This window comes from Nanorana parkeri, unplaced genomic scaffold (genome assembly GCF_000935625.1).
Source record: "Nanorana parkeri isolate BGI_ZX_2015 unplaced genomic scaffold, ASM93562v1 scaffold746, whole genome shotgun sequence".
NCBI lineage: Eukaryota > Metazoa > Chordata > Amphibia > Anura > Dicroglossidae > Nanorana > Nanorana parkeri.
Window position 1 is genome coordinate 764,648 of NW_017307014.1, and position 10,328 is coordinate 774,975.

General features: G+C 41.1%; 1 protein-coding gene across 1 annotated transcript in view; it reads right to left on the reverse strand.

The window, feature by feature from the left end:
• The window catches only part of SLC22A23 (solute carrier family 22 member 23), a 131,309-nt gene that overhangs the window by 79,094 nt on the left and 41,887 nt on the right, over nucleotides 1-10,328 (reverse strand). Inside the window, exon 2 of the mRNA XM_018564355.1 lies at nucleotides 4,696-4,799. Within this exon, the coding sequence (XP_018419857.1) occupies nucleotides 4,696-4,799 (104 nt within the window). The remainder of the gene's footprint in view (nucleotides 1-4,695; nucleotides 4,800-10,328) is intronic.

The window sequence follows — 10,328 nt, forward strand, 5'->3', positions numbered from 1 at the left end:
TTTGACCTAGAGAAGATCAAACCATTTTCTGCATGGAAGAATAGCCAGGATCATCTGCAAGTCAGATAGAAGTTGATGTGTGCAAGCTGGCCAAACCCATCAAAGAAGGATTGAGGTCTGGAAGCTGTGCCCAAAAAAACACAGGCAGAGGGTAACAGACTAGTCACTGGGATTGGTGTGGTTTACCTGCAGCTAATCTGTTCCGCATTAATGACTTTCCATACCTTATTCTACACTGTGAGGGGAATTTATCAAAACTGGAGCAGACAAAATCTGAAGTAGCTGTGCATGGCAACAGATCAGCTTCTCTCTTTCATTTTCAAATCTTAACTGAACAAAGTTAAGAGAGATACTGATTGGTTGCCATGCACAGCTGCTCCAGATTTTGCCTGCTCCAGTGTTGATCAATTCCCCTCTGTGTCTCTGTGCAAAGGCAGCCACATTGTTAAAGCCAGTGCTTTACTTCCACATGTCAGAGCCTCCAGCAAGGAGGGCAGTGAGCAGCACAGTAGGGATATCAACAAATCTTCTGAGACTAGAAGTCAGAGGCAGCTCCAGATCCAGTGGCGCCTGAGGCGTGGGGGTCAGTATATGTGCTGGAGGTGCAGTTTCGGGAGGCCTGGGGGCGGTGTTCGGTGCTGGTGGTGCAGGTCGGGGCGGATGGCTGTGTGCTGGCGGTGGAGATCCGGGGAAGGGGGGCACGTTACCTCTGCCCAGTATCCTGCCCAGATCACTGACTTCACTGGTTACCAGGAGCTTGGCGGGATGCAAGCCAGAGCATCACAAGGTGCTAAGAGACACACCTGTTGCCCCCAGCACGTGACCCAATGAGGTGCCGCCTGAGGAAACCACCTTAGGCTGCCCTATTATACTCTGGTTAGTACTCACACTGCAGATATACAGCTATGAGCCTGCAGACGCAGGACACCCTAAACGCACCTTGCATACCACAAAGTACACTTTTGCCGATATTTTCAGAAGGAATTCAAGGCAAAATGGTGGGGAACAATTAGCACTTTAAGATGTCCTCTATAACATAGCAAATCTTCACTATTTGAGTTGAGTTCCACTTTAAGTAGGCATACAACATGCTAGACAAAAGCAGGTTGATCTGGTGGGTATTACTAAGATTTTTTATTTTTTTTTGGCAAGAATATTTCCATGCGTCTAATAAACTTCACAGACATGCACTAGTGTTTATCGAAACAGTGAAAGGTCTGTTTTTGTTGTGTAAGTATGCTTAACCTTGTGTACAAATATGTTAAGCAATACTACAAAGTATATCTTGTTCTAATAAAACGTGCATTCATAAAAGCACCACATCATTGGGAACATTACTGAAAGTGACTTTCAACTTTCGTAAGCGACATCTTGTGCTTTAGCACAATTACTATACTTGAAGTTCTAATTTTGTATCAAATGATCAGTTTCTTAGTAAAGACTGCACTGTTCCCTTTGTGCTATGACACAGGTTACGTCATTAAATGTGAAAATTCCTATACGCATTCTTGGGAAACAAAAAAGTGTTTATATGCAATCCTAACATTAATGATGCCTTGTATTCTTGTTGAATCCTATGGTCTTTTCCCCAGCAGAGTCATTTAATGGTTGCTTAGTAACCAGAGGAATACTGTACATGCGTACTGGCGAATAACTGCAGTCTCGCTTCTGTTTGTCTCTGGGCAGCAACATGCTAGAAAACTATTTGATGTTAACACCGTGAAGGGCAACGTCAAGGTCAAAAACAGGAACGATGATGACCTTGCTGAACATAGACAGCCCGGTCACAAGTTACAAATACACAACACTGTGTTTGGTAGTCTATAAATTAAGAATGCAAATGAAGCTCGAGCACCAAGCAGTCTGCATTTTACACAGTGAGGGTTTTATGCAGCAAGCGCAAAAATCCTGCCGTACATCTCTGTTAGGGTTGTCATAAGGATGCAATGCGTGCAGCTCTCTAAGCCTCGGACAAATTTCAGCAAAGCATCACGTCAGAGGAATCAAGTCAAAATTTAAAGCATGTTGTCGTTAAATATTTGTACAGAAGGAAATAGGGGAAGACAGTTATTAAAGCTATACTTGCTTCACAAGACCTACTCTTTGGAGTCAGCACAATGATGTACTGGTGACAATCTCCACTCCTTGTTTCTCTAATGCTTACTCCAATCTAAAGTACGTGTTGGCTTCACTGACACAGCTTTCTATGGCTGAATTCACACCTAGGCGACACCTATAACCGTGTCTTTTTTTGCGCGATTTGTGCACAGTTTTGCGTGAATGGGCAAAAAGTGTGCAAACAAAAAATCAAATTGTGCGTTTTCAAGCATTTTTTTTTCTAGTCTATGGGACAAAATGCTCTGAAATCTGCCCCAGAGTAGCACATGTAGTATGTCGTGCGACAGGCATATTTCTGCTTGCGACAAAACACTGACAGGTGCACATGGGCCAGATAAAGTATAAGTAAATGGGATTCCTCGTGGTGAGCCGTTTGTCGCACTGATCGACAAGCGACAAACAGTTTGGGTGTGAATGGGCCCTAAGGGCCCATTCTAACACAGCCACTGTGTGTTCTCTAGACTGTGGTGCCCATGGAAACAGTGGAGAGTTGTCCCTAGATGCAGCGCTGCCACAAGGGTGGGGGTGGCTGGGTGTGGGTTGGAATGATGGGTGTGCTGCTTCTTATAGATGCGGACCGGGGTGTCCGTCGTTTGCCAAGGGGATCAAAGAAAAAGGGGAGTGTCAGACTGCAAACCCAGCTCTGACTGTAACTCAGGAGGTGTGGGGGAGCAGGAGCAGAGCTCAGCAGCAAAGTGTTAATAAGCTGTGACAGTGTAGCAGGTGGATGGGGCACTGTCACAGGAAAGATGTCCTCAGCTCTTCAGACGTCTTGGGCCGTGTTTTCCCCGTATGCCTCCGACAGGAAGTTAGTGCTTATGATAAGAAGAGCCTCAGCTTTTGCCCGGAGCCAGCTAGGAGGTAATATTATAGTCAGAGGATTGAGTGTTCCTGAGAGAGAGTGATGGTCCCTGCATGGACTGAGGGAAGCTTTGCTGCTGCAGACAGAGGGTGACTGTCCCAGCATGGAGCTGCGTTCCACATCCCCCCCTTCCATCACTTTCTTCCAGCTCTGTCACATAGTCTGTGAATATTCATGGGGCAAAGACTAAAGTTAATTTGCACTTTTTTGCAGCCAGATTGGAATAGAATCCTATTTTATATGTGTTAAATGTTCCTAACACAACATAACCGTTTAAACAAACATTGCTGTTCACCTTTTTACTTGCTGGATATTCTTATATTTCGACAATTGAATGTAATGTTAAGGACGGGGCTGGAAGTAATGGTCACTATAATTAACCCTGTGTGTACTGGCTCATGATCAGATGTACAGGACTGTCTGTACTAACAAAGGGTTAGTGATCTCAGGTTTGGCTGGTGCATTGCATATTACTGTCTCTCACTTTGCACGGTTAGTAGCTGGAATGCACTAGATCGCATAATATAATTCTCCCTGCGTGCATGCATGACCTATTTTTTGCAACTGCACTGCACCATGGGCATTGTTGTGCCATGTGTTCTGGTGCAGTTAAATGCACTGCAAGGCAGGAGACGTGGCTGTGGTGCTATTGACTTGAATGTATCTCCAGGCTCTCTCCTGCCCCAGAACACAGGAACATTTTATTATGCGATACAGTGCATTCCAGTTACCAACCGTGCTGGAACACACGGGATTAGGTGTAAACAAGCCCTTTGATGTTATGGAAGCTGCCTGTAGAGTCCTGTGTGTAATCTGCTAAAAAACAAATAGAAAAGTAAGAAATACATGAACATTTACCAGTAGTTGCCTCATTTCCCACCCTAGGCTTATACTCGAGTCAATATTTTTTCCCAGTTCTTTGTGGTAAAATTAGGTACCTCGGCTTATATTCGGGTCGACTTATACTCTAGTATATACGGTAGTAGGGGGCAGAAAATGCACTATATAGAAATGTCACCAGCACATCAAATCCTTTTAGAATAGCAAAATGTTCATTTATTTGCCATTCCTTGTCAGAAAAACAAGTGCCTGATGAAGGGACCCTGCACGGTCCCGAAAGCGCTTGTTTTTCTGACAAGGAGCTGTAACTAAATAAACATTTGGCTATCCTAAAAGGATGTTTTGGTGTGCTGGTGACATTTCTATATATTGCTGATGTTTGTGGCGCCATCCGCAGTCACTGCGGGCACCCACCCCATTACAAGGGACTTTCGGTAAGGAGTGCAACAAGTAAAGATGTTTTTTTTGTCAACTGTGTAGGCCAAAATCCTTGCACTGGCCCTGCTGTACAGTGCATATTGTGACCATATGATGTTTCACAGGGTGAAGGGGGCAGGTGGGGGGGCCCAAGAAAATGTTTGCCCAGGGTCCAGTTAATATTAAAGACGGCCCTGGAAATAGTTGAACTTTTTTCTCTTTCTTTCGGACTTAGATGAACTCAGAGGTAATAGATGTAAATGGCCGCGCATCTGTGTACAACTGCTGGCCCACAGACTAACATTGGGCATCCGATCAGATCCTCCTGGAAAACTGACAGGCGGATCTGTTTAGAACGGCTGTGTGTAAGGGATCTAAACGTCAACAGGGAGCCTGCAGCTTGACGTGTACTTCTTAAAAAATGGATACAATGAAACACATGTAAACACGTAACTTACCAGTCAGCGATACATCCTGTTATCAAGTAACCAAATATCAACCCGACGACCAGTGAGAATTTAGCTATATGAACTTTCCACGATGAGTCACAGACCAGATCCCACTGCAAGAAAAAAAAAACCAGAACACCATGAAATCAGAGGCTTCCAGATATGATTATTGCACTGATCATTCTTACCTACATGAAAAGTATTTTATCTCTAGCTACAGCTATCCATTCTCCCTATTTGGAAAACATACTTCTTGCATATGATTACAGTTTATTTCTGGTCTAGTGTATCTCTTCCTATTCATACATGGCGTGCCTTTTCACTTTGTTATATAATAAATGATATGACATGAAAAGGATAAATAACACAGAGTTGATAGACATATAGTGTAATTAGGAAAACTGTTCATTTTGTTGGCGTGTTCCATGCCATGCTGTGAGCAGTCTCCAAAACACATAATAAGACTTTGCAAGCTTACAACACCACTGATCCGCTTCTATAATTAAAGGGCAAGTCATGTATGCTGCAACTGAGCCCATCCACACATACCAATTTACTTCAGACAAGTGCACCATATAGATGATAACCCAAGCAGCTGGTTTGCACCCACAGTATATGCATGTGATTCAATAAAACATGCCATTAGATTGTCCAGATTGTAAAATATTAAGAATGTGTTTTCCAACTTAAACCACTGAAACAATTGAACCTTTCACTTTATTATCCGTCCCTTAATGTAGATGTAAACCTTAACTAAACAACATTTAGTTTAGTAAGGCACTGTGCATTGTAAGCAATTGTCTTTCTCTTTAATAAAATACCTGTGGGTTTTTTCCATCTTTTTTTCCATCTTTTAATCACCTCAGCGCTGCTGATCTGCTGCAGCTTATGTGCAGCAACATCTAATCTAACATGCATGCACTCTAGCAATACCCAACTCAGAGTGGGTTTCCTAATGGTGACAACAGTGGACCATGCCTGTACTTTGCATGTTGAAACTACCACTTGTAGCCTTTACTGAAAGCCAGTGAGACAGCACAATAGCTCAATTGGATGATAGGGACAGAGCGCTGTCATCCTGTAGCAGAAAAGTTGATCTCCGGGTATAAGTTTTTATGCATCCTTACCTTGGCGCTGCTTGTCCCGATGCAAGTATGCATATGTTATACTTGAGTGGCCCATGATGATCCTGTAAATATGTAGCTACTACAGTGATCTTCTGGGTCCAGTATGGTGCTGAGCGACTTCCCTTCTGTCTTGAAAATACAGGGGGTCGCTCACTCAGCACAGCGGCCATTCAGAGAACGCCTAATAGTTTCATAGATGGGTGCAAGGCAATCTCCGATTAGACGAGAGGTTGATCATGACATCACCACCCCTTGTCCATTCAGAGAACAATAAGCATAATGCATATTGTAGGACATTTAGACTTGGTTTACTGGTGCAGTAGCAAGAAAAGCAAAATGACTAAGTAAATAACAGAAGCTAAAATCGAGCTCAGAGGTATCCATTTACTTGAGTTCCTCCTTCCCAAAGTCAAATGACAAGTAGCTGCCAGAGCTGCATTACTTTCTCTTCCAGTATCAGCATATAAACAGTTTGGGCAATTAACCCATTTTAACCTCAGGGCCAGTCAGATGAAATCATTCCAAAATGCATTTTAGTTGATCCTTTGAGTATTATAGGCAGCCAGAAGAGGGACTGAGGAACTGAGCACTCATTTTATTTGATTGACTGAGAGAGCCTTGAGATGCCTTTCCTAATGGAATGTGTACAGGTGTCAATGTAGAGCATGAACTTTGCAGAGTCTGCAAGTTTTTCCTTAAAACTTTCTGATTTTAATATTCTCAGTCATATTGTTACAAACGGCAAGTACAGCTGTCTATCAATTGGTTGCAGTGCTAATTAAATTAATGACGCACAGGCTAACAGTGTTGTGGAAGCCTATGCCTCTTGCAATCACACTTCTGGAACTATGGTCACAACTATAAAATCATATTCCACTCTGCCAATTCCATTGAGACTGCGCTGTTTTTCTAAGTACCCCTTGGAACATTTGCTTAATAGCTGTTGATTCTACCAGTAGAACCATTAAATCAGAACTTCCTTTTATTGTATGATAACACCTTTCCTTCTAAAGTTAAATCACTGCAGCATGGTCACCATAATTGCTGCTGTAGCTGCTTAGATGCTGGCACCATTGATGGCCAGCTCTGCCCACAACCCTTTAGTACATAGCACATCCACAGAAGCTGAAATCATTAGGAAAATCATTAGGTTGAACTCGATGGACATGTGTCTTTTTTCAACCTGACTAACTATGTAATGATGGAAAAGCGCTGTTCAGTCTCTTTCACCCCTTACAACACTAACAACTTTTCTTATCTTGGAATAGTTTAGATCACCCTAGGCTACCCACTATTCGAACAATCAGCCAACTGCCTTCCCTATCCTCCTTATAAAAGGCTTGTACCTCCTACATTCTTTTGTGCTCCAGCTCTGCCATTTTAAAAAGTCAACAGGAGTCCGCCAGGAGAAGAACCCTGAGTTTCAGGTACGTGGGTGAGTGGGATGGGGGTGGCAATGTGACTGTGTTTCATGTTACACCCTGAATATGGACATAACATGAAACATGGTCTAAAAAGGTAAACTTGGCCTTTAAGTAATATTTAAAATAGATAAAATAGATAATATGGTCCTAGTATTAAAAAAAATATTGTGTATTTATTGTTTGAGAATTGCTATATTGATTAAATGATGCATTTATTCATTTGTGCATAGTAAAGCAGTTACAACATATGGGACACTGTGAAACTATTCAAGAACACAACAAATTCCATAAAAGGTCAAACGTTACTAGAGTTGACATTGAAATACACACTTTGTAGCTACGGATAAGCGGCTTTTACTAAATACTACATTTTTCCTACCAGTCCTCCTACTGAAGAAATGTAGACAGTCATGCTTATCTGCACTTAGCCAAAAACTTTGTATAAAATAAAAAAAAGGAACAATAGCTTCCATTCAGCTATACTGCAATAGCAATGACAACATTTAAACCTCTATCAACTCGTATTTTATGCAATCATCATTTAATGGCTTACTGCCCAGCACTGCAAATTCATTGCTGAGTAGAATTATCTGCATGTCAACAAAAGTACCACTTATCAAAAGTTCCAGTGCAGAGATTATCAACTTTTGCAGACCTTGCATGCTAAAATTGGAAAAAATGAGTAACATTAAAATGGTTTAGCTCTTTGAAATTATCAGATGACAAATTGATATCTTTTAGACCTGAAAATAAACCGATTTAATCAACAGGAACTTCTTCGGTGTAGTGTGGTCAGATGCTAGAATTCTCTACTAAGGGAAGTGGTATGTTTTCCCCTGTGTTTGCGAGTGCATCTTTTTGGTGCCCTGATGTCTTGTCATAGTCCAGTAATATGCTGGTGTCCATCCACAGTGGTCCCGGTACGCTTATACTGTATGGCTAAGGTAATACATTGGACATTAAGGGTATCGAATGGCTCGTGTTCTCTGCAGGATGCTGCATAAACTACATAAAGGAATGAAAGAAAAACGCTAGTCCAACATTAAAGTGAAATTATTGTAGACTACTTACATTTAATTTACTAAAATTTGCCTCCATAGCTATGGTTTTCATTATTCATAACTGGGTTCATGAAAAGAATGTAATACCTCTATAAACACTGTTAGTTGCTTCTTTTTATAAATGGCAGCGGTATCCCTGGAGTTTTGTTTTTTTCCTCTTTTAGAGTAATAGTTTTTCATTAGGTGAAACTCGATGGCACTTTTAACACCCTTCTTATTAGGGATGGTCAGATACCAAGTACAGTACTTGGTACAAGTACAGATACTTTTCCAACTCCAAGACTAGGCTAGAGAAAAATTAGAAAGTTAGGAGGCAGCTGTCAATTTTAAGGTAGCATACAGAGCTCCTGAGATTTGTGCATCCCTGTTTTATTGTATTAATGTTTTTTTAGAAATATATATATATAGAGATATCTATATCTCTATATATATATCTATATATAGAGATATAGATATCTCTATATATAGATATATATACACACACACACAAACATGCATACATACACATGGATGCACCGATACCATTTTTTCAAGTACAAGTACTTATATTTGTCCAAGTACTGATATATTTTTGTTTGTCAAGTGACAGTTTTTCTAAAACAATACAGATAATGATTTCAGGACAGAGGTGGAGCGCCAGAGCCAGGTCCCAGCTGCAACCGCTGCAACCCTGGTAGTTCTTGTGAAAATGCCAAGTATCGGTACTGGTATCTGAACATCCCTACTTCTTACATTTCAAAGTTAACACCAACGCGTAGAGGTTCTCCAACATTAAGGCAGAGCTAGTTTTAGATATACTTTTTCATGTGCATTCGTGCTAAGTAATGTGTAAGCGTCATTCTTACAGATAGTTATTACCTCTCATAGAGGTCACGAGACTTTCCCTGACAATGCCATTATCTACCTTTTTATCCAAAACACCTGGCAATCTTTGTTCAGACATTATCCAGATCTAGCAGAAGTGCTAAAACCTCAGTCAGGATTTTATTGCCACATGTTCCATTTTCAGAGTTCCTCTCAATTCATTGTGCATCTCTAGGACAGCAATGGAGAAAATGTTCTCAAGTGGGACAGAAACTGCAACCCTTCCACCAAAAAACATAAAGGAAACAGTGATAGGGAGTCTAACCAATACCAACTTCCACCCTAAACAAAATAAAAGAAAAGGTTTTGGCTTTAGGTATACTTAGTCCTGCACACAACCGCTAAGCTCAGATCCTCTTTTCTTGTGACCATTCAGACTGAGTCTCCCGGTGTACAACGTACAAAGCTGACGGGCCTAGAGGCAGGCAGCTAAGACAAGATTTTGAACCTGCACAAGAGCCCTGTACCGCAGCACCAAGTGAAATCATCAAAAAAAAAAATAGACAGTCCTGTAGCTTATGTAATTAAATGGAAGACTATCTGAAGACTTATATGGAATCAGGAATTATCTACAACTGCAAAGTGCCGAACTGGCATCACTTTGACACTGACCCATGAGATACAGGCGCATTTTTGTCATGATATTAGTGAAAATAAGATAAAGTGCAGCTGATATTTAATGGCTTACTCTTGCCAATGAATATTGATTAACAAAACTGCTCCTGCTACACTGACTCTCATTCTTATTTAGAAAATTTAACTTGCTACGATGAGATCCTTCTAAGTGGATTTGTCTTGAATATCCTTTCTCCCTTGTGAAGCATTATTAAATTACAAGTCGTTTTCCTAATAAGCTGTAAAGTATTTAACATAATGCATAAGGTTAGAAGTTTCAGTAATACTATTCAATATTAAAATAGGCTTATGCTGGAAATAATTTTGAAAGTGATGCCAGATGTTGAATCATAGTTGGCTATAAAAGGGAGTAGGAAGAACTTAAAAATGTTTAGGCCCCTTCAACATGTATGTGTGTTCACAAGCATTGTGAAGCATTGTAATGCATCTTTCCAGCGCTCTGGATCGTGTACCCTCACAACTACTCTCCTGCTCTATTATATGCTCTTTACCCCCATCTTTATTCTCTCCCTCTCTACTGGCATCTTCCA